This window comes from Oncorhynchus masou, chromosome 29 (assembly GCF_036934945.1).
Source record: "Oncorhynchus masou masou isolate Uvic2021 chromosome 29, UVic_Omas_1.1, whole genome shotgun sequence".
Lineage (NCBI taxonomy): Eukaryota > Metazoa > Chordata > Actinopteri > Salmoniformes > Salmonidae > Oncorhynchus > Oncorhynchus masou.
The window spans coordinates 17,237,214-17,263,053 of NC_088240.1; the positions used below are offsets into that span (position 1 = coordinate 17,237,214).

At 43.9% G+C, this 25,840-nt stretch overlaps 1 protein-coding gene across 1 annotated transcript in view; it reads right to left on the bottom strand.

The window, feature by feature from the left end:
* The window catches only part of LOC135519092 (unconventional myosin-XVI-like), a 290,319-nt gene that overhangs the window by 178,467 nt on the left and 86,012 nt on the right, over positions 1 to 25,840 (bottom strand). The window contains 2 exon segments of the mRNA XM_064944150.1: positions 12,483 to 12,613; positions 21,099 to 21,207. Of these exon segments, the coding sequence (XP_064800222.1) occupies positions 12,483 to 12,613; positions 21,099 to 21,207 (240 nt within the window).

Consider the following 25,840-nt stretch of genomic DNA (forward strand, 5'->3'; position numbering starts at 1 on the left):
AATCCAGAACATTTCTAGAACCACCTAAAAGGAAGCGATTCTCAAACCTTCCATAACTAAGCCATCACCTACAGAGAGATGAACCTGGAGAAGAGTCCCCTAAGCAAGCTTCGCAACCAGACCGCACAGTGCCCCAGGACAGCAACACAATTAGACCCAACCAAGTCATGAGAAAACAAAAAGATAGTGGAAAGAACTAACAAAAAAACAGAGCAAACTAGAATGCTATTTGGCCCTAAACAGAGAGTACACATTGGCAGAATACCTGACTACTATGACTGACCTAAACTTAAGGAAAGCTTTAACTATGCACAGACTCAGTGAGCATAGCCTTGCTATTGCTATTAAATACCTTAAAAAAGAAATTAGGTTAATTTTTATTGTTTATTTCACTTTTATTAATTATCTACTTCACTTGCTTTGGAAATGTTAACAAGAGAGAAAGAGACAGAGAGAGAGAGTGACCACTAACCCACTAACACCTCTCTCAGACCACAGTAAAATCACAGTGTATCTGAGAAGAGCAGAACCCAACCATGAAGCATCACGGCCCAATAAATTACATGGGACTAAACAGACCTATAGATGGAGGGCAAATAGGACAGACATCTACCAAAAAGCAATTAGTAGCCAAAAAATACAATACAAACATTCTCCTTCAGCAATGAAGGTGTACATTTGGCCGTTTGGAACATAAACTTGGGGGAGGAACCACAGTCCTAGACAGGTTAACCCCCTGGCTTCCCCTTTTGTTTTGTGCGTGATTGTGGTTGTCAAGTGGTTTCATTTTGTGCTCTGGATATTTATGTTTATCCTTGTTGGAACGTTGCTTATTTTGAGTAAAGTTCAGATTTTTACTCATACCTGTGTCCTGCACCTGACTCCGCCTTGTCCATTCACCTAGAACATTGACAGAATCACGCACCACAACTATGGAGTCAGCAGGTGCACCCAGCCCTCATCTACCTGTGGAGGAGCATGTCCAGCAGCACGCAACTATGTTACAGAGTCTCGGTACAGCCATGGATCACATCCTGCAAACCATGGAACGATGAGAGAGAGGGGTTTTCCGGCAACCCCATCATCATCACCCCAGCTCCCACAACAACCTACACCAATGTCCACCCCTCCTTCACCAGGATCCAGTGGGATTCGGCTCTCGCGTATGACAGAACGGCTACCGGGTGCCAGGGGTTCCTACTCCAGCTGGAGCTCTACCTGGCAACCGTTCAGCCAGCCCCTTTGGGACGCGAGAGAGTGAGCGCCCTCATCTCCTGTCTGACTGGCAAAGCACTGGAATGGGCCAACGCCATCTGGGGAAGGGAAGGACCGACGTTGGACAATTACGAGGATTTCACCGCGCAGCGGGGGAACACTTGTATCATCTCAGACAGGGGATGAGGAGCACACAAGATTTTGCGCTGGACTTTCGAACTCTGGCCGCCGGCGCGGGATGGAATGAGCGGGCCCTGATCGACCACTACAGGTGTAGTTTACACGAGGACGTTCGTAGGGAGCTAGCCTGCAGGGACACCACCCTTAACCTTGAACAGCTGGTGGACCTCTCCATCTGACTGGATAACCTGTTGGCCTACTGCGGATGTCCGGAATGGGGTCCGTCAGTTCCATCCCCCAGCACTTCCGATCCAACGCCGATGGAGCTGGGAGGTGCTGCTATGAGGGGGACCGGAGGGGGGACCATTCCCTGCACCACCTGTGGCCACAGAGGGCACACTGCTGGCCGGTGCTGGGGTGGTTCCCCAGGGAGTCAAAGTAGCAGGCGGAGCGCTGGTGGATCATCCCAGGTGAGTAGGCACTCGACTCACCCAGAGCTCCCTGTTGCGCACATGTGGTTGTATATAGAATTTCCTGAGTTTTCCACGTGTTCCCAGCATAAGGCGCTAGTAGATTCAGGCGCAGCTGGGAACTCATTGACCATGCTTTTGCACTTAGATTAGGGATCCGTATTGTTCCTGTTGATGTTCCCTTCCCTGTACATGCCTTAGATAGTCGTCCTTTGGGGTCAGGGCTAATTAGGTAGGTCACAGCTCCACTCTGTATGATAACGCAGGAGGGTCATGAGGAGAGAATTAGTCTCTTCCTGATCGACTCTTCCTGTTGTGTTGGGACTTCCCTGGTTGGCCTCTCATGACCCCACTATTTCGTGGCAACAAAGGGCTCTCAAGGGATGGTCCCGTCAGTGCTCAGAAAGGTGTGTAGTTATTTCCTTAGGTGCCACTACGGTGGAAGGTCCAAACCAGGTCTCCACAATGCACATTCCCCCCGAATATGCCGATTTGGCACTCGCCTTCTGTAAAAAGAAGGCAACTCAATTACCACCCCATTCACAAGCATTTCGCTACACTCGCATTAACATCTGCTAACCATGTGTATGTGACAAATAAAATCTTTGATTTGATTTGTGCGATAAATCTCCTGGTAGACGCAGCACTTCCCAGGAGTCAAGTGTATCCTCTGTCACAGGAGGAGACGGCGGCTATGGAAACATATGTCACCAAATCTCTGGGAGAGGGATACAGTCGGCCTTATGCTTCACCTGCCTCCTCGAGTTTCTTTTTTGTGAAGAAGAAAGATGTAGGTCTGCGCACGTGTATTGACTATCGAGGTATAAATCAGATCACGGTAAAGTACAGTTACCCGCTACCTCTCATAGCCAGTGTGACAGAGTCATTGCACGGGGCACGCTTCTTCACAAAATTGGACCTCAGGAGCGCTTACAACCTGGTGAGTATCCGGGCGGGAGATGAGTGGAAGACAGCATTTAGCACCACTTCTGGGCATTATGAGTACCTCGTCATGCTGTACTGGTTGATGACTGCTTCATCAGTCTTCCAATCCTTTGTAGATGAGATTTTCAGGGACTTGCACGGGCAGGGTGTAGTGGTATATATAGATGATTCTAATATACTCCGCTACACGCGCCAAGCATGTGTCCCTGGTACGCAGGGTGCTTGGTCAACTGTTGGAGCATGACCTGTACGTCAAGGCTGAGAAATGTCTGTTCTTCCAACAGTCCGTCTCCTTTCTAGGGTACCGCCTTTCGGCGTCAGGGGTGGAGATGGAGAATGACCGCATTTCAGCGGTGCGTAATTGGCCTACTCCAACCACGGTAAAGGAGGTGCAGTGGTTCTTAGGGTTTGCCAACTATTACCGGAGGTTTATCCGGGGTTTTGGTCAGGTAGTGGCTCCCATTACCTCCTTGCTGAAGGGGGGACCAGTGCGACTGCAGTGGTCAGCTGGGGAGGACAGGGCTTTTAGTCACCTGAAGGCTCTGTTTACCTCGGCTCCCATGCTGGCTCATCCTGATCCCTCCTTGGCATTCATAGTTGAGGTGGACCCGTCCGAGGCTGGGATAGCGGCTGTGTTGTCTCAGCGCTCGGGTACGCCACTAAAGCTCCGCCCCTGTGCTTTCTTTTCAAAGAAGCTCAGCCAGGCGGAGCGAAACTGATGTGGGGGACCGGGATCTGTTCGCTGTTGTCGGGGCTCTAAAGGCGTGGAGATATTGGCTTGAGGGGGCTAGACACCCTTTCCACATTTGGACTGACCACCGCAATCTGGAGTACATCCGGGCGGCGAGGAGACTGAACCCTCGCCAGGCGAGGTGTGCCATGTTTTCCCCCCATTTTGTTTTCACCCTGTCCAACAGACCAGGTTCCCAGAACGTTAAGGCAGACACACTGTCCCAGATGTATGACACAGAGGAGCGGTCCGCGGATCCCAGAGCCGCGCGTCAAGGGGGGGGGGGGGGTACTGTCACGATCTCCACGGAATTTGGTCCCTCTCCTTGTTCGGGCGGCGTTTGTCGGTAGATGTCACCAGCTTTCTAGTCACCACCGATCCATATTTCATTTTCGTTTTGGTTTTGCCTTCATTGTATACACCTGATTTCCATTCCATAATCATTGTTCCTTATTTAACCCTCTGGCTTCCAGAGCGTGATTGTCATTTTGTGCGTGATTGTCGTTGTCAAGTGGTTTCATTTTGTGCTCTGGATATTTATGTTTATCCTTGTTGGAACATTGCTTATTTTGAGTAAAGCTCCGATTTTTACTCATACCTGTGTCCTGCACCTGAGACCGCCTTATCCATTAATCTAGAACATAGACACCTTGGCTAATCTAAAGAAGCATAAGAGCAAACCAGAAATAACAGAAAATGAAAAATGGTTTGATAATGATATCAAAAATCTAAGAAAGTCATTGAGAAATATATCTAATCAAAAACACAGAGAACCAGACTACAAAAATATACGCCTTCAATATGGGGAAACACTGAAGCAATACAAACATAACCTAAGAACAAAAAAGGAACAGCACATTAGAAATCACCTGGATGGAATTGAGGAATCCATAGAATAAAACCACTTCTGGGAGAATTGGAATAATTTATGCAAACCTCATCATGAGGAATTGGCTATCCAAAATGTGGATATGTGGAGAAATCACTTTGCAAACCTTTACAGCAATATAACAAAGAGCCCAGAACAAAAATATATACATGAAACTATACATCCTTGAATCAGTAGTCAAAGACTATCAGAATCCTGTGGATACCCCAATTACAGAAGAAGAATTATTGGAGAAACGATGCACTCTCCAACCCAAAAAGGCCTGTGGTGCTGATGGTATTTTAATTTTAAATGAAATATACAGACCACATATTCAAATTGGCTATACTCAAACTCTTCAACATTATCCTCACTTGCAGGTATTTCCCCTGATATTTGGAACCAGGGTGTCACACCCTGACCATAGATTGCTTTGTATGTTTCTATGTTTTGTTTGGTCAGGGTGTGATCTGAGTGGGCATACTATGTTGTGTGTCTAGTTTGTCTATTTCTATGTTTGGCCTGATATGGTTCTCAATCAGAGGCAGGTGTTAGTCATTGTCTCTGATTGGGAACCATATTTAGATAGCCTGTTTTGTGTTGGGTTTTGTGGGTGGTTGTTTCCTGTCTTTGTGTTTGTTGCACCAGATAGGGCTGTTTCGGTTTGTCCACATTTATTGTTTTGTATTATGTTCATGTTTAGTTTTCTTATTAAAAAACATGAACTTCAACCACGTTGCATTTTGGTCCGCCTCTCTTTCCCAGGAAGAATCCCGTTACACAGGGTTTGATCACATTTGGGTCAAATTGAGACAAATTTGACCCAAATAATTACAGAGGAATTTGCGTTAACAGCAACTTGGGGAAAATTCTCTGCAGTATTATAAATAGCAGGATACACCATTTCCTTGACGAACACAACGTCCTGAGCAGATTGGATTTGTAAAAAATTACCGTACAACAAATCACATTTACAACAAGTAAACCAAAACAAAGGCAAAATGTACTCGTGTTTTGTAGATTTCAAGAAAGCATTTGATTCAATTTGACACAAAGGTCTTTTTTATAAACTAATAGAAAGTGGTATTGGAGGGAAAACATATGATGTTATTAAATCAATGTACACTAAAAACGAATGTGCGGTTAAAATTGGCAACAAGCAAACAGACTTCTTCTCTCAGGGACAGGGAGTGAAACAGGGCTGCCCAATAAGTCCAACACTATTTAACATTTACATTAATAAATTGGCAAAAACATTATAAGAATCGGAAGCACTTGGTATCACCCTACACAACACTGAAATCAAGTGTCTGCTGTACGCAGATGACCTGGTGCTGCTGTCTCCCACTAAAGAGGGGTTACAGCAGCACCTAGATCATTTTCACAGGTTCTGTCAGACCTGGGCTCTGACCATTAACCTAAAAAAACTAATTTAATGACATTCCAAAAAAAGGTCCGGAAATAAGGATGACAAATATAAATTCTATTTGGACACAGTTCTATTAGAACACATCAAAAACCACACATATCTACTAGGACTAAATATCAGCAACACAGGTTGCTTTCACATGGCTGTGAATGAGCTGAGAGACAAAGCAAGAAGAGCATTCTATGCCATTAAAAGGAACATTAAAATCGAAATTCCAATTAGAATCTGGCTCAAAATGTTCCAATCGGTTATAGAACCAATTGCTCTATATGACAGTGAAGAATGGGGTCCAATCTCTAGTAATGAATCCACCAAATGGGACAAACATTCAAATGAAATACTTCATGCAGAGTTTTGCAAGACTGTATTGCAAGTGCAAAGAAAAACTCCAAATAACGCATGTGGAGCAGAATTGGCTCAATAACCCATTCAAATTTGAATAGAAAAAATAGCCATAAAATTTTACAACCATCTAAAAACAAGTGACCCAAAACATTCCATCACACAGCTCTACAATGTAAAGAGATGAAAAAAGAGAAGAGTCCCCTCAGCCAGCTGGTTCTGAGGCTCAGTTCACAAACCCAAACCAACCCCATAGAGCCTCAGGACAGTAGTCAGAAAATCTGGCCCAAACAAATCATCACAAAACAAAAATAAATATATCACCTATTGGAAAGACACCACGAAATATCTAAGTAAACTTGAATGCTATTGCACCTTTGCCCGAACTCTAAAGGACATCGCTCTCAAACGTATCCCCAACACTTCACACAGGAGCAACAGATCAATAGACACCCCACCCAGACCAGCGAGACACCCTCCCAGACTTGCAGGACCCCCCCCCCCCCCGGACCTACACATAGAGGACTCACGCCAAGAGGAATGACATCCAGACCACAGCACCCCCAGACACATCCACACCCCCACCCCGACCAATCAACACCCCCACGTCAACCATGCCCACACCCCATTTAGGCCCCCTCAGATCAGACCTATGCCACTCCTGCCCACCCCATGCACCCCACCCCCGCAAAGAGGGCCTCAACATGGAAGCCACACATACGCCCAGGTAGTGAGCGGGCAAACAGTCCCAACCCCCACTCTCACACTCGCCCAAGCCAATGGCATGTACCAGATGCTCAGCAGGCTCTGCTCACACTTACTGGCCTGAGGCCAAACCACCACCAACAACATTGGACACTCTATGGAACAAAAAGCCTTCACTATATCATCCTGGAATATCCAAGGCCTGAGGTCATCTGCCTTTGGCCTAAAGAGCAGGAACCCGGACTTCACCAAAGAAATCGGTAATACAGACATTGTCATCCTGCAAGAAACCTGGTATAGAGGAGACGGACCCACTGGTTGCCCTCTAGATTACAGAGAGCTGGTAGTCCCATCCACCAAACTACCAGGTGTGAAACAGGGAAGGGACTCAGGGGGTATGCTAATTTGGTATAGAGCAGACCTAACTCACTCCATTAAATTAATCAAAACAGGAACATTCTACATTTGGCTAGAAATTCAAAAGGAACTTATCCTAACAGAGAAAAATGTCCTCCTGTGTGCTACCTATATGTCACACCCTGACCATAGTTTGCTTTGTATGTTTCTATGTTTTCTTTGGTCAGGTGTGATATGAGTGGGCATTCTATATTGTGTGTCTAGTTTGTCTGTTTCTGTGTTCAGCCTGATATGGTTCTCAATCAGAGGCAGGTGTTAGTCATTGTCTCTGATTGGGAACCATATTTAGGTAGCCTGTTTTGTGTTGGGTTTGGTGGGTGGTTGTTTCCTGTCTTTGTGTTTGTTGCACCAGATAGGGCTGTTTCGGTTTGTCTGTGGCGACCTAAATGCCAGAACCGGACAAGAACTTGACACCCTCAGCACACAGGGGGACAAACACCTGCCTGGAGGTGACAGCATTCCCTCCCACATATGCCCCCCTAGGCACAACTATGACAACATAACCAACAAAAACGGGTCACAACTCCTGCAGTTCTGTCGCACGCTGGGTATGTACATAGTCAATGGTAGTCTTCGAGGGGACTCCTATGGTAGGTACACCTATAGCTCATCTCTTGGCAGTAGTAATGTAGACTACTTTATCACTGACCTCAACCCAGAGTCTCTCAGAGCGTTCACTGACACCCCTATCAGACCACAGCAAAATCACAGTCTACTTAAACAGAGCAATACACAATCATGATTTCTTCTGGAAAATGTGAAATCCAAGATGGACAAAGGGGGTGCTGTTGGGGCTGTGTTTCTGGACCTAAGGAAGGCTTTTGATACTGTTAACCATGAGATTCTCATCACAAAATTTTTTCCCTTTTCCCCTGATGCCTTGAGATGGATGAAATCATACCTTGAAGGCAGAACTCAGTGTGTCAGAGTGAGCAATGAGCTGTCGCCCTATCGTAGCTATGATGTGGGCGTGCCCCAAGGGTCAATACTGGGGCCCCTCCTGTTCAGCCTGTACATTAATGATCTGCCTTCTGTCTGTACTGGGTCTGAAGTTCAAATGTATGCAGATGATACAGTGATATATGTGCATGCAAAGAGCAAACAACAAGCTGCACAAGAACTCACTACTGTAATGGTCCAGGTTACAAAGTGGCTCAGTGACTCGTGTTTGCATCTCAATGTGAAAAAAATGTTTTTATGTTCTTCACAAAGAGGGCAACAGATGCTACTGAGCCAGATGTCTATGTGTCAGGGGAGAAGCTCCAGGTGGTATCCGATTTTAAGTACCTTGGCATCATACTTGATTCCAACCTCTCTTTTAAAAAGCATGTAAAAAAGGTAATTCAAATAACTAAATTCAACCTAGCTAATTTCCGATTTATACGAAATTGTTTGACTACAGAGGTAGCAAAACTGTACTTCAACTCTATGATACTCCCCACTTAACATACTGCTTGACTAGTTGGGCCCAAGCTTGCTGTACAACATTAAAACCTATTCAGTCTGTCTACAAACAGGCTCTCAAAGTGCTTGATAGGAAGCCCAATAGCCATCATCATTGTCACATCCTTAGAAAGCATGAGCTCTTGAGTTGGGAAAATCTTGTGCAATACACCGACGCATGTCTTGTATTCAAGATCCTTAAAGGCCTGGCTCCCCCTCCACTCAATATTTTTGTTAAACAGAAAACCCAGACATATGGCAGCAGATCCACAAGGTCTGCCATGAGAGGTGACTGTATAGTTCCCCTAAGGAAAAGCACCTTTAGTAAATCTGCATTCTCTGTGAGAGCTTCCCATGTCTGGAATACACTGCCATCAGACACACATAACTGAACCACATATCACATTTTCACAAAATGCTTGAAGACATGGCTAAAGGTCAATCAGATTTGTGAACATGGTCCCTAGCTGTGTGTTGCCGCTTTCCATGTTGTCTGTTGTCTGTAGCTTGTGAGGTGTGGAAACACTTTGTTGCTTTTATGAATTTTGTCTTGCTGCTTTTTGCTCTATGTTGCTCTGTCTGTATGCTACGTCTTGCTTGTCCTATGTTGCTATGTCTTGCTTGTTCTATGTTGCTATTGTCTATATTGTAATTGTTTTTAATAACCTGCCCAGGGACTGCGGTTGAAAATTAGCCGGCTGGCTAAAACCGGCACTTTTACTGAAACGTTGATTAATGTGCACTGTCCCTGTAAAAATAAAAATAAACTCAACTCAACTCATGAGGCATCAAAGCCAAAGGAACTGAGTAACATTAAGAAATGCTATAGATGGAAGGAATGCAGTTTGGAAACCTACCAAAAAACAATTAGGCAACAACAAATTCAATCCCTTTGAGACAATTTCCTGGGTAAAACGTTCCACTGTAATAGTGAAGGTGTAAACTTGGCAGTAGAACATCTTAACAGTATATTTGACCTCTCAGCTTCCCTATCAAATCTAAAAATCTCAAATAGAAAACCGAAGAAAATTAACAATAATGACAAATGGTTTGATGAAGAATGCAAAAATCTGAGAAAGAAATTGAGAAACCTGTCCAACCAAAAACAGAGACCCGGAAAACCGGAGTCTACGCCATTCACTATGGTGAATCACTAAAACAATACAGAAATACACTATGAAAAAAGAAGGAACAGCATGTCAGAAATCAGCTCAATGTAATTTAAGAATCCATAGACTCTAACCACTTCTGGGAAAATTGGAAAACACTAAACAAACAACAACATGAAGAATTATCTATCCAAAATGGAGATGTTTGGGTAAACCACTTCTCCAATCTTTTTGGCTCTATAACAAAGAATAAAGAGCAAATACAGATCTTAGAATCAACTATTAAAGACTACCAGAACCCACTGGATTCTCGAATTACACTGAATGAGTTAAAGGACAAAATAAAAACCCTCCAACCCAAAAAGGCCTGTGGTGTTGATGGTATCCTCAATTAAATTATCAAATATACAGACAACAAATTCCAATTGGCTATACTAAAACTCTTTAACATCATCCTTAGCTCTGGCATCTTCCCCAATATTTGGAACCAAGGACTGATCACCCCAATCCACAAAAGTGGAGACAAATTTGACCCCAATAACTACCGTGGAATATGCGTCAACAGTAACCTTGGGAAAATCCTCTGCATTATCATTAACAGCAGACTCGTACATTTCCTCAATGAAAACAATGTACTGAGCAAATGTCAAATTGGCTTTTTACCAAATTACCGTACAACAGACCATGTATTCACCCTGCACACCCTAATTGACAACCAAACAAGCCAAAACAAAGGCAAAGTCTTCTCCTGCTTTGTTGATTTCAAAAAATCCTTCGACTCAATTTGGCATGAGGGTCTGCTATACAAACTGATGGAATGTGGTGTTGGGGGTAAAACATATAACATTAATGTACACAAACAACAAGTGTGCGGTTAAAATTGGCAAAAAACAAATTTCTTCACACAGGGTCGTGGGGTGAGACAGGGATGCAGCTTAAGCCCCACCCTCTTCAACATATATATCAACGAATTGGCGCGGGCACTAGAAAAGTCTGCAGCATCCGGCCTCACCCTACTAGAATCCGAAGTCAAATGTCTGCTGATGATCTGGTGCTTCTATCACCAACCAAGGAGGGCCTCCAGCAGCACCTAGATCTTATGCACAGATTCTGTCAGACCTGGGCCCTGACAGTAAATCTCAGTAAGACCAAAATAATAGTCTTCCAAAAAAGGTCCAGTCACCAGGACCACAAATACAAATTCCATCTAGACACTGCTGCCCTAGAGCACACAAAAAACTATACATACCTTGGCCTAAACATCAGCGCCACAGGTAACTTCCACAAAGCTGTGAACGATCTGAGAGACAAGGCAAGATGGGCATTCTATGCCATCAAAAGGAACATCAATTTCAACATACCAATTAGGATTTGGCTAAAAATACTTGAATCAGTCATAGAGCCCAATGCCCTCTATGGTTGTGAGGTCTGGGGTCCGCTCACCAACCAAGACTTCACAAAATGGGACAAACACCAAATTGAGACTCTGCACGCAGAATTCTGCAAAAAATATCCTACGTGTACAACGTAGAACACCAAATAATGCATGCAGAGCAGAATTAGGCCGATACCCACTAATTATTGAAATCCAGAAAAGAGCCATTAAATTCTATAACCACCTAAAATGAAGTGATTCCCAAACCTTCCATAACAAAGCCATCACCTACAGAGAGATGAACCTGGAGAAGAGTCCCCTAAGCAAGCTGGTCCTGCGGCTCTGTTCACAAACACAAACACACCCTACAGAGTCCCAGGACAACAGCACAATTAGACCCAACCAAATTATGAGAAAACAAAAAGATAATTACTTGACACATTGGAAAGAATTAACAAAAAAACAGAGCAAACTAGAATGCTATTTGGCCCTAAACAGGGAGTACACAGCGGCAGAATACCGGACCACTGTGACTGACCCAAAATTAAGGAAAGCTTTGACTATGTACAGACTGAGTGAGCATAGCCTTGCTATTGAGAAAGGCCACAGTAGGCAGACATGGCTCTCAAGAGAAGACAGGCTATGTGCTCACTGCCCACAAAATGAAGTGGAAACTGAGCTGCACTTCCTAACCTCCTGCCCAATATATGACCATGTTAGAGAGACATATTTCCCTCAGATTACACAGATCCACAAAGAATTCGAAAACAAATCCAATTTTAATAAACTCCCATATCTACTGGGTGAAATTCCACAGTGTGCCATCACAGCAGCAAGATTTGTGACCTGTTGCCACAAGAAAGGGCAACCAGTGAAGAACACACACCATTGTAAATACAACCCATATTTATGCTTATTTATTTTATCTTGTGTCCTTTAACCATTTGTATATTGTTAAAACACTGTGTATATATATATATATATATATATATATATATATAAATATGACATTTGTAATGTCTTCATTGGTTTGAAACTTCTGTATGTGTAATGTTTACTGTTAATGTTTATTGTTTATTTCACTTTTTATATTCACTTTATATATTATCTACCTCACTTGCTTCGGCAATGTTAACACATGTTTCCCATGCCAATAAAGCCCTTGAATTGAATTGAATTGAGAGAGAGTAGAGAGAGAGAGAGCCATATAAAGAGAGAGAATAGAGAGAGAGAGAGAGAGAGAGAGAATAGGGAGAGAGAGAAAGAGAGACAGAGAGAGAGGGAGATAATCGAGGAGATCAGGTAGGTACTCACCAGAGTGACCCCGTCATCGTTGCGTAAGTTGAGACTGCCCCTGCTGGAGACCAGTTGTCTAACATCAGACAACATGGTGCTGGGCCTCTGCGTACGCATGGTGTGCATGGACGGCACATCTCCACCTGGAACTACACATCAACACACACATCTTTAGTACAGGAAACACACACCCCATGCACACACACACACACACACACACACACACACACACACACACACACACACACACACACACACACACACACACACACACACACACACACTGTGACCCTTTACATTAGAACGAAATAAAAGGCATTTTGCGGAAATGCCTTTTTGGAAGTGAACTTTCTTGTGCCTTAATAACAAACTCTTCATCTGTAAATATTGATAAAATGTGAAATCACAAAGCTGTTTAGACACTGAGAAAGTACTGAATCTTGCCTAGCAATGATTGGTTGAGATAATCAGGTGACTGGGACATTCATGAGAAAGTGTCCATTCTGTCACTCAAGGCTTCTCCGTCAAATGGCACATCCTGCTCTCTGCTACCGTAGATATTTCAAAGTTCCATTGAATTTACTCATATTTTCATCATGGACTACATGCAAAGTGGAGCTACAGCTTACTACATAACATAGTCATGTTACTATGGCAACAGAGACTTCTAGAGTATAACATGGTAGTGTGCCACAGCGGGAAGAGGAGAGAGAGGCATGGGCATGAGGGGATAGAGAGCAGCTATAGGGGGTTTGGGATGAGGGGAGGGGCCATGATGGCATGGGGGAGCAAGGGACACTCCAGACAGGTCACAGGCAGGAGGGGCTGAGATGTGTGTGTGTGTGTGTGTGTGTGTGTGTGTGTGTGTGTGTGTGTGTGTGTGTGTGTGTGTGTGTGTGTGTGTGTGTGTGTGTGTGTGTGTGTGTGTGCGTGCGTGCGTGCGTGCGTGTGAGTGTGCGTGTAGAGTGATATCTGAGGTGACTTCTGCAGTCCCATCTGTCATGTGACTAAAGACGGATGAGCATGGGGGATATTTCTCTCTGTATTTCAGTCTCTACTTCATCTGTACTGTCATCTCTCCTTTTTTCTCTTTGCCATCTCTGTCTCATCTCGTTCTCTCTCCCATCTCTGTTGACCTTCTTCATTCCTCGCTGGAGTGAGGTACTCTACTGTCAGTCAGCCTGAGGGAGAGCTTAACCTTCACACCCACACCGGTCCCCCCACACACACACACACCGGCCCACACACACAAGCCCCCACACACCTGCACACCGGCGCGCATGCACACACACACACACACACACACACACACACACACACACACACACACACACCACACAGGATGTGATGACCGTAGCTCTTTGGGAAATGTAAAGTGGGTCAGAATCAGAAGGCAGCGGAAGTTAACTGAGAGGACAGATACATGAATATCAGAGTGTACTGTAAGCTCATGTCACATTTATACTGTGGCGTCTAAAAAGAAAGTTATCAACAGTATCTTGACAAGATGACGAGTGCCTTAAAAAAGTAAGAACAATTGACAGTTGCACATTGTCAGACATGAGTATGCATGGTGGGTCTGAGGGTGGGACTGAGGGAGAGCGGGAGAGAGGAGAGAGTAGGAGAGGGAAAGTGGAGAAAGTAGGAGAGGGAGAGTGGAGAAAGGAAGAGTGGAGAGTGGAGAAAGTAAGAGTGAGTGAAGAGAGGCAGAGATGAGAGTGGAGAGTGGAAAGAGTGGCGAGAGTGAGAGTGGAGAGAAGCGAGATGAGAGTGTAGAGAGTGAGATTGGAGAGAGTGAGAGGGGCAAAAGGAAGATAGGTGAGTGGAGAGAAGGAGAGTGGAGAGCAAAGAGGGGGGAGTGGAGACAGGGAGAAAGGAGAGTGGAGAAAGGAGGAGTGGAAAAAGGGAGAGAGGAGAGTAGAGAGAGGAAAGAGGGAGAGTGGAAAGAAATAGAGAAGGCGAGTGGAGAGAGGGAGATTGGGGGTATAGGAGGAAATCTCCAACTTGTTCTCACAGTCTCGTGTCAAAATTAAACGTTTATCCACGTTTCTCAAACATCACATTTTGAAGTTGTTCCAATCATTGAATTTCGAAGTGTTTAAGGTTGAGTTGAGACATTAACGACCCATTTTTTCAGTTAGGGTTTGGGACAGGCAAAAAAAACAAACAACACAAAACAACTTCCTATCGCTGGATTCAAACTTGCAACCTTTGGAATCAGAGGCAGATGCTAGCGCCCATCCGCCATCACCGCCCAGAACATCCTAGCAACACCAAAACCTATTTGAAGCTAACAGTGTTCACTGTTGACCCTAGTGGCTGGTTCCCACGTCATCTCCATGTGTCCTCAGACATGGTTGGACGTCGAATACTGACTTATATCACAAGTGACCTGCCTAGAACTCTCCCCCACACAGTAATAATAAATCACCATACGCCTGATGCTACCCAGGGATGGAGGGAGAGGATGGTATGTGGTCCACACTCCGTCAGGCTGTCATCCCCCTCTCTCTGTCTATCCATCTATCCGTGCTCTGTATTGATGGAGGGGCTAAGTGGCTTTTACTCTGAGGCAGATGGGTGTTGTCTGTACAGAACCAACAGTGGTCCTGCTAACACCCTGCAGGGAGCTGGACCATAACATTCAGTCTGAGTTGAGTTGAGCTCAGTTACATATGGACACAGTGTGCAGGATTAGCTGTGCTGGGCTGGTTTGGATTGGACTGACTGGGATAGGCTGGATAGGGCTGAATAGGGCTGGATATGGCTGGGCTAGGTTGGGCTGGGCTCACCTTGGCTGGGCTGGACTAAGTTGGGACCAATAGGGCTAGATAGGTCTGGGCTGGATTGGAAACCCCCCACACACACAAACCCGCATACAGCATACAGTCCCTTTTCCTCTGTCAATACATCAGCCAAACATCCATGGGAACATTCCTTCTCATTAATAAGTCTGTCTCCTCATCTCATGTTATAATTGCATGTGGACAAAATTAAGACATTATCTCATGAATGGGAAATTAACTTCTTGCATCGAGCAATCCCGGATCCGGGATCCTATTTATAGCCTCAAGCTCATTAGCATAACGCAACGTTAACTATTCATGAAAATCACAAATGAAATGAAATAAATATATTTGCTCTCAAGCTTAGACTTTTGTTAACAACACTGTCATCTCAGATTTTCAAAATATGCTTTTCAACCATAGCTAAACAAGCATTTGTGTAAGAGTATTGATAGCTAGCATAGCTATAAGCCTAGAATTCAGCCAGCAACATTTTCACAAAAACAAGAAAATCATTCAAGTAAAATCATTTACCATTGAAGAACTTCAGATGTTTTCAATGAGGAGACTCTCAGTTAGATAGCAAATGTTCAGTTTTTCAAAAAATATTATTTGTGTAGGACAAATCGCTCCGTTTTGTTCACGTTTGGCTATGAAAAAAACCTGTATCCAGTTATAGCCTCATGCTCATTAGCATAACGTAACGTTAACTATTTATGAAAATCGCAAATGAAATGAAATGAATGTGCTAGCTCTCAAGCTTAGCCTTTTCTTAACAACACTGTCATCTCAGATTTTGAAAATATGCTTTTGAACCATAGCATAACAAGCATTTGTGTAAGAGTATTGATAGCTAGCGTAGCATTTAGCGGGCAACATTTGCACAAAAACCAGAAAAGGATTCAAATAAAATCATTTACCTTTGAAGATCTATGGAGGTTTACAATGAGGAGACTCTCAGTTACATAGCAAATGTTCAGTTTTTCCTGAAAGATTCTTTGTGTAGGAGAAATCGCTCCATTTTGTACATCACGTTTGGGTACCAAAAAAAACGAAAATTCAGTCATCAAAACGGCGAACTGTTTTCCAAATTAACTCCATAATATCGGCTGAAACACGGCAAACGCTGTTTAGAATCAATCCTCAAGGTGTTTTTCACATATCTCTTCATTGATATATCGTTTGTGGATGTCTACTTTCTCCTCTGAATCGCTTGGAAAAAGACGTGCAGTTGAAGATGACGCACCAATTTCGACGGAGGACACCGGGCGGACACCTGGCAAATGTAGTCTCTTATGGTCAATCTTCCAATGATATGCCTACAAATACGTCACAATGCTGCAGACACCTTGGGGAAACGATAGATCAGGCAGGCTCATTCCTTGCGCATTCACAGCCATATAAGGAGACAATGAAAAACAGAGCCTCAAAAATCCTGCTCATTTCCTGTTTGAAGTTTCATCTTGGTTTCGCCTGTAGCATCAGTTCTGGGGCACTCACAGACAATATCTTTGCAGTTTTTGTTCTCTTTCCAAAGCTGTCAATTATATGCATAGTCGAGCATCTTTTTGTGACAAAATATTGCGCTTAAAACGGGCACGTTTTTTTATCCAATAATGAAATAGCGCCCCCATAGATGTAAGAGGTTAAACATTATATTTCAGTAATTTTCCCTTTTCAGTTCATTTTATATTCGGTCTCTTTATTTAATTAACTGCTGTGATAAGATGCAAATGAGCACTGCAGCAGGCAGTACATTAACAAACAGAGACGTTATATGGACAACAACAAAATGTCTCACTGCTGAAATAATAGGTCCTCACCAGAGTCATTGTTTGGGGGTGGAAAAAAAATACTATCCACTGGAGGAAAGATGGCTGTCCGCTCCTAAGGACTGTGGGTTCTTGTCCTCTGTGGACAACGTGAATAAGACACAGTATCACTAGCCGCGACCTCAGAGCATGGTGCAGACCAGCTGGCTGCAGTGTTTACAGACATATTCAATCTCTCCCCATCTCAGTCTGCTGTCCCCACTTGCTTCAAGATGTCCACCATAGTTCTTGTACCCAAGAAAGCAAAGGTAACAGAACTAAATGACAATCGCCCCGCAGCACTCACTTCTGCCATAATGAAGTGCTTTGAGAGGCTAGTTAAGGATCATTTCACCTCCACCTTACATGACACCCTAGACCCTCTTCAATTTGCATACCACCCCAATAGATCAACAGATGATACAATCGCCGTTGCACTGCACACTGCCCTGTCCGATCTGGACAAAAGGAATACCTATGTAAGAATTGTGTTCATTGACTATAGCTCAGCCTTCATCATAGTACCCTCCAAGCCCATCATTAAGCTCGGGGCCCTGGGTCTGAACCCCACCCTGTGCAATTGGGTCCTAGACTTTCTGCACTTCCCATAAACGCAGGGCTCTCCAGAGAGTGGTGCGGTCTGCCCAACGCGTCACTGGGGCACACTGCCTGCCCTCCAGGACACCTACAGCCCCCAATGTCACAGGAAGGCCAAAAAGATCATCAAGGGCATCAACCACCCGAGCCACGGCCTGTTGACCCAATAATAATCCAGAAGGTGAGTTCAGTACAGAAGCATCAAAGCAGGGACCGAGAGACTGAAAAATAGCTTCTATCTCGAGGTCATCTAAAAGTTAAACAGCAATCACTAGCTGGCTACCACCAGGTTATTCAACCCTGCACATTAGAGGCTGCTGCACTACAGTGCCTTCGGAAAGTACTCAGACTCCTTGACTTTTTCCAAAAAATTTTATGTTACAATCTTATTCTAAAATGTATTTTAAAAAACAATTATCATCATGGAGAATAAAAAACAGGCTTTTAGAACTTTTAACATTGAAGGTCCCCAAGAACACAGTGGCCTCCAACATTCTTAAATGGAAGAAATTTGGAACCACCAAGACTCTTTTTAGAGCTGGCCGCCCGGCCAAACTGAGCAATCGGAGGAGAAAGGCCTTGGTCACGGAACCTGATGGACACTCTAGAGTTCCTCTATGTAGATGGGAAAACCTTCCAGAAGCACAAACATCTCTGCAGTACTCCACCAATCAGGCCTTTATGGTAGAGTGGCCAGACGGAAGCCACTCCTCAGTAAAAGACACATGACAGCAAGCTTGGAGTTTGCCAAAAGGTACCTAAAGACTCTCAGACCATGAGAAAAAAGATTATCTGGTCTGATGAAGCTAAAATGAAAACAAAAACCTCTTTGGCCTGAATACCAAGCGTCACGTCTGGAGGAAACCTGGCATCATCCCTACGGTGAAACATGGTGGTGGCAGCATCATGCTGTGGGGATGTTTTTCAGCGGCAGGGACTGGGAGACTAGTCAGGATCGAGGCAAAGATTAAAGTACATTAGAGATCCTCAATGAAAACCTGCTCCAGAGCTCTCAGGACCTCAAACTGGGGCAAAGGTTCACCTTCCAACAGGATAACGACCCTAAGCACACAGCTAAGACAACGCAGGAGTGGCTTTGGGACAAGTCGCTTGTCACTCCCTGAATGGTCAGGGCGAATGGTCAGGGCGTGACTAGGGGGTTTCTAGGTATTAAGGTTTTTTGGGGGGCGGGGGCACAAGGGATGGTTGGCCGAGGCGAGGAGAGAGCCAGAGGCTGTCTGGGAGTCAATGAAGCAGTTTGAGGAGGGATATTGGGGAGAGATGTTGGCTAGGAGTATGCTTCAACGCAGGCGTTTTGATAAACGTGTCATCAGTCTGGTGCAACCTGTGCCGGCTCCATGCACCAGGTCTCCAGTGCGCCTTCCCAGCCCGGTACATCCTGTGCCGGGTGCCGGCTCCCCGCACTCGCAACTCTACTCAAGCTGCGCCTTGGTCCAATTATTCATATGACGGTCGTGACATCTCTGAATGTCCTTGAGTGGCCCAGACAGAGCCCGGACTTGAACCAGATCGAACATCTCTGGAGAGACCTGTGCAGCAATGCTCCTCATACAACCTGACAGAATTTGAGAGGGTCTGAAGAGAGGAATGGGAGAAACTCCCCAAATACAAGTGTGCCAAGTTTTTAGTGTCATACCCAAGAAGACTCGAGGCTGCAATCGCTGCCAAAGGTGTGTCAACAAAGTATTGAGTAAATGTTCTGAATGTTTATGTAAATGTAACATTTCTGTTTAAAATTTTTCATAGGAAATGTCCTGGCCATGAAACCAAATTATCAATGTTTTGATCCCCGAGCCACTTAGTCATGGAAAGGTGTTCCATCATACAGGAAAAGGCATTGTTCGTCACCAAAGTGTTCCTGGATGGTTGGGAGAAGTTGCTCTTGGAGGATGTGTTGGTACCATTCTTTATTCATGGTTGTGTTCTTAGGCAAAATTGTGAGTGAGCCCACTCCCTTGGCTGAGAAGCAATCCCACACATGAATGGTCTCAGGATGCTTTATTGTTGGCATGACACAAGACTGATGGTAGCGCTCACCTTGTCTTCTCCGGACAAGCATTTTTCCGGATGCCCCAAACAATCAGAAATGGGATTCATCAGAGAAAATGACTTTACCCCAGTCCTCAGCATTCCCATCCCTATACCTTTTGCAGAATATCAGTCGGTCCCTGATGTTTTTCTTGGAGAGAAGTGGCTTCTTTGCTGCCCTTCTTGAAACCAGGCCATCTACCAAAAAGCTTCACCTCACTGTGCATGCAGATGCACTCACACCTGCCTGCTGCCATTCCTGAGCAAGCTCTGTACTGGTGGTGCCCCGATCCCGCAGCTGAATCAACTTTAGGAGACGGTCCTGGCGCTTGCTGGACTTTCTTGGGCACCCTGAAGCCTTTTTCACAACAATTGAACCACTCTACTTGAAGTTCTTGATCCAATAAATGATTGTTAAGGTGCAATCTTACTGGCAGCGATATCCTTGCCTGTGAAGCCCTTTTTGTGCAAAGCAATGATGACGGCAAGTGTTTCCTTGCAGGTAACCATGTTTGACAGAGGAAGAACAATGATTCAAAGAACCACCCTCCTTTTGAATCTTCCAGTCTGTTATTCAAACTCAATCAGCATGACAGAGTGATCTCCAGCCTTGCCCTCGTCAACACACACCTGTGTTAATGAGAGAATCACTGACATGACATCAGCTGGTCCTTTTGTGGCAGGGATGAAATGCAGTGGAAATATTTTGGGGGGATTCAGTTCATTTGCATGGCAAAGAGGAACTTTTCAAATAAATTCATCTGATAACTCTTCATAACATTCTGGAGTATATGCAAATTGCCATCATTCAAATTGAGGCAGCAGACTGTGAACATTTATATTTTTGTCATCCTCAAAACTTTTGGCCACGACTGTACATACTGTATTCTACTTTATTTTAGTTAATACCACTCCGACAATGCTCGTCCTAATATTTATGTATTTCTTAATTCTATTATTTTACCTTTAGATGTGTGTGTATTGTTGTGAATTGTTAGATACTACTGCACTGTTGGAGCTAGGAAGACAAGCATTTCGTACACCCACATGTGTATGTGATCAATAATATTTGATTTGATTTATATGAACATTTATGCAAAATAAACAATAGGGCTACCACCACAACAACCAAACAATACATAACAGAACACTACCCAACACTACACAACAGAACACTACACAACACTACACGAGACAGCAATACATAACAGAACACTACACAACACAACTCAACACAACACAACACTACACAACACAACAATACATAACAGAACACTACACAACACTATACAACAGAACTCAACACAACACAACATTACAACAACACTACACAACAACATAACACTACACACACAACACAATAGTAAATCCTGTGAGGAGTGTTGTGCTACCGTTTTCCTCCAGGTGTTTTCGGATGATGTAGCTGGTCTCAGTTCCCTCGGTGGTGTAGTCCAGTGGAATGTTCCCATTCACATCCTGCAGTAGAACATTCACCCCAGCCTTCCAAAACACCCGGAACGTTCCGAACCCACCATAGAACGAGGAGGGAGAGAAAGCAGAAGAGAGACACAAATAAGTTGAGTGGTTTCTCAGGTCATTTATAAGAGGGGGATCGATGATAATGTACGCCCAATTATCAGGCCCTCCCAGCAGTGTGTACCTGAGGAGAACCACAAGGACATAAACACTCAATGGAGGTAATTAATCAACTCATTAAATATGGGACTGTGGGGGCCCCAGGGCAGGGATGTGTGCACAACTCTGCCTTTTACTATTCTCTCAATTCAATGTTTTTATTCAAAGGCTTTATTGGCATGGGAAACATATGTAAACATAGCCAAAGCAAGTGAAATAGACAATAAACAAAAGTGAAATAAACAATAAAATGAACAGTAAACATTACACTCACAGAAGTTCCAAAAGAATAAAGGCATTTCAAATGTCATATTATGTTTATATGCACTGTTGTAACGATGTGCAAATGGTTAAAGTACAACATTGAATGTAAATAAACATAAGTATGGGTTGTATTTACAATAGTGTTTGTTTTTCACTGGTTGCCCTTTTCTTGTGGCAACAGGTAACACATCTTGCTGCTGTGATTGCACACTGTGGTATTTCACCCAGTAGATTTGAGAGTTTATCAAAATTGGGTTTGTTTTCGAATTATTTGTGGATCTGTGTAATCTGAGGGAAATGTGTGTCTCTAACATGGTCAAACATTTCGCAGGAGGTTAGGAAGTGCAGCTCAGTTTCCACCACATTTTATGGACAGCGTGCACACAGCCTGTCTTCTCTTGAGAGCCATGTCTGCCTACGGCGGCCTTTCTCAATAGCAAGGCTATGCTCACTGAATCTGTACATAGTCAAAACTTTCCTTGACTTTGGATCAGTCACAGTGGTCAGGTATCCTGCCACTGTGTGCTCTCTGTTTAGGGCCAAATAGCATTCTAGTTTGCTCTCTTTTGGAATGAATTATTTCCAATGTGTCAAGTAATTATCTTTTTGTTGTCTCATGATTTGATTGGGTCTAATTGTGTTGCTGTCCTGGGGCTCTGTGGGGTCTGTTTGTGTTTGTGAACAGAGCCCCAGGACCAGCTTGCTCTTCTCCATGTTCATCTCTCTGTAGGTGATGGCTTTGTTAAGGAAGGTTTGGGAATTGCTTCCTATTAGGTGGTTGTAGAATTTAAAGGCTCATTTCTGGATTTTGAGAATTAGCGGGTATTGGCCGAACTCTGCTCTGCATGCATTATTTGGTGTTTTACGTTAAACATGGAGGATATATTTGCAGAATTCTGCATGCAGAGTCTCAATTTGTTTTTTGTCCCATTTTGTGAATTTCTGGTTGGTGAGCGGACCACAGACCTCACAACCATACATGACAATGGGCTCTATAACCGTATTTTTTTTAATATATTTTTTTTAATCCTAATTGGTATGTCAAATTTTATGTTCCTTTTGATGGCAATGAAGGCTCTTGCCTTGTCGCTGTGGTGCTGATGCTTAGGCCAAGGTATGTATAGTTATTTTGTGTGCTCTAAGGCAACGGTGTCTAGATGGAATTTGTATTCATGGTCTCTCTCTCTCTTTTTCAAATTTATATTTGTGATCCTGGCAACTGGACCTTTTTTGGAACATCATTATTTTTGGCATACTGAGATTTACAGTCATGACCCAGGTCGGACAGAATCTGTGCAGAACATCTAGGTGCTGGTTGGTGACAGAAGTAGGGCATTTGTGAAAATTCTTTAGCAATATAGAGTGAGAAAGCGGCTGTGTGTTTGGACAACTAAAAGACACTGCTGTAAATAAAACCTAACAAAACATCTTGCTCATACACCTGAATGGATTTCTGAAAATATGTAAATACCACGGGAGACCTCTTACATTCGGGAACTTTACAGTCCTATTAATCAAACAACCATGAAAAGGTAGGCTCTCTCTCCCTCAGTTATGCACATCAACAACAACAAGATCAACAACTAATGCTAGCCAGAGCGAGATGAGCTAAACATTAAATAAACACTCAAACTTGTTTAGCTAGTTGGCCGTCAAAATTGCACTGATAAACGACGGGGAATAGTAGCCTGCTCGTACTTCTGCAGCTTGCCTGTCAATGCTTGCTTGTCCCAACCCACATTTTGACAACTGAATGGGAACTTGCCTGCCTCCCCGCCCATTTGATCAAAGGAAAATACATTTAATTGATAACTAGTTCATAAACTGCCGCCAGTGTGCCAGAATGCGCTCTGGGTCGTTAGTAAAGTCAGAGCGTTGTAAGATTATCGGTTTGTAAATTCAGAGAGTTCCGCTCTCCTTGCACATAATGCACGATTGACCCTGGATGCTCTGGCCGGGGAGTAGGGTTGTTCCGTGTATTCCTCAACAGCAGTCAAGTACACAAGTTAACTGGCTGAAGTTGGCTTGCTACTTCCAGACACAAATGGGAGAACACCTCACTCTAACCATTTCACTCGCCTTAGCAGAGCTGGTTAGGCTGTTTACATTTAATCATGACTCTTATTTCCCCCCCTACGTTTACTGACACAGGTCATATTAAGCGGGTGTTGCATGTTTGTAAATTCATGAATTATTCTGCGCTCTGTCACACTCGGATGAGAGTAATCGAAGTAGGTAGCCAGAGTGAATTTATGAACGCAAGAGATATGCTAACAGGATAGCAGTTGTTCAAGTTCAGCATAGCTAGCTAGCAAAGAGACTTGTTTAACACCTGCATCTAGCTGTACCACCAGATAAGGATGAGGGGGAAAAGTCGATCTCTCACCTACTCCTCCAATGACATGACATCCTCCCAGAAGCTACAGTAGCTAGCTAACATTAGGGTCCAGGTTTTAGTCTTGCTTAATAAAGAGTTACATGAATAGATAGGCTAGCCTATTAGCCACATTATGACTTCTGATCAATTGTCATTGCTAGCTTGATTGTATTGACATTCCCAGCCATAGTTACATTCATCTGTTCTTGTCCAAAATATTGAGGCACTGAAACTGAAAGAGGGCATCCTGAATGGGAGGAGGCAGCAAACAATGTACCAGTCGGTGATTTACATCCTGATAGCAATATTTTTTGGACTACCAAGAAATGTATTGGTGAATTATATTAGCTAATCATTGCTTGAACTGCACCATTCTAGTCTGCCAATAACGCCTATACGTCACGGACTTGTTAGTCAAGTAGAACCTATTTTTAAAACCGCTTATAAAGTTGGTTTTGTAGCATAAACTGGGAATTTGATATTGTTTTAACTGATATTATGATTGTCTGTTTGTTTCTTATTTGCTAAGGAGTTAAAGCACTGTCAGTCCACTTTAAGCTAACACATTTCCTTTCAAGTTGCCATTGTCAGTCCTTCCCCGTACATTGCTGTTTGCCTAAACAATAAAATATGTTGCAGTGTAACGATTGTGGCTGGGCTGGGGCAGATAAGAGGGACAGGGGTCTTTAAGTGAGGCTCCTTATTGAATATTTACCGCTAATAGAATTCTAACGACCATGTTAGGACAGAACAAGAGATGAATGGGCTAGTCCTTAGGCAGACAGAGAGAAGTGGAGTGTGTGTGTAGAGGGGGTTGGAGACGGTTTTACCTAATATAGAGAATGGAGGAAGAGGAATATCTAGACGATGGACATAGGCTACAGAGTGACTTGCAAATGCTGAACCAAAAACCCCAAAATCTGCAGTCCAAACCCTTATATCTCAGCGCCCTGGACCGTTAAATGCAAACCACAAACACCTGGAACTTAAACATCCTGCCTCCTGTCTCAGCCTCCAGTATTTATGCTGCAGTAGTTTATGTGTCGGGGGGCTGGGGTCAGTTTGTTATATCTGGAGTACTTCTCCTGTCCTATTTGGTGTCCTGTGTGAATCTAAGTGTGCGTTCTCTAATTCTCTCCTTCTCTCTTTCTTTCTCTCTCTCGGAGGACCTGAGCCCTAGGACCATGCCCCAGGACTACCTGGCATGATGACTCCTTGCTTTTTCCTAGCCACCGTGATTCTACACCTGCATTGCTTGCTGTTTGGGGTTTTAGGCTGGGTTTCTGTACAGCACTTTGAGATATCAGCTGATGTACGAAGGGCTATATAAATAAATTTGATTTGATTTTTTGATTTGATCAAAAACAAATCTCTAAACATTAGGGAAACATCAGAGCTAATGCATCTAATGGATCAACCAGGCAAAGCGTCAATACAGGACTAAGATTGAATCCTACTACACCGGCTCCAATGCTTGTTGGACGTGGCAGGGCTTGCAAACTATTACGGACTACAAAGGGAAGCACAGTCGCGAGCTGCCCAGTGGCACAATCCTACCAGACGAGCTAAATAACTTCGATGTTCGCTTTGAGGCAAGCAACACAGAAGCATGTATGAGAGCATCATCTGTTCCGGACGACTGTGTGATCACGCTCTCCATAGCCGATGTGAGTAAGACCTTTTAATAGGTCAACATTCACAAGGCCGCAGGGCCAGACGGATTACCAGGACGTGTACTCCAAGCATGCGCTGACAAACTGGCAAGTGTCTTCAATTACATTTTCATCCTCTCCCTGTCCGAGTCTGTAATACCAACATGTTTCAAGCAGACCACCATAGTGCCTGTGCCCAAGAACA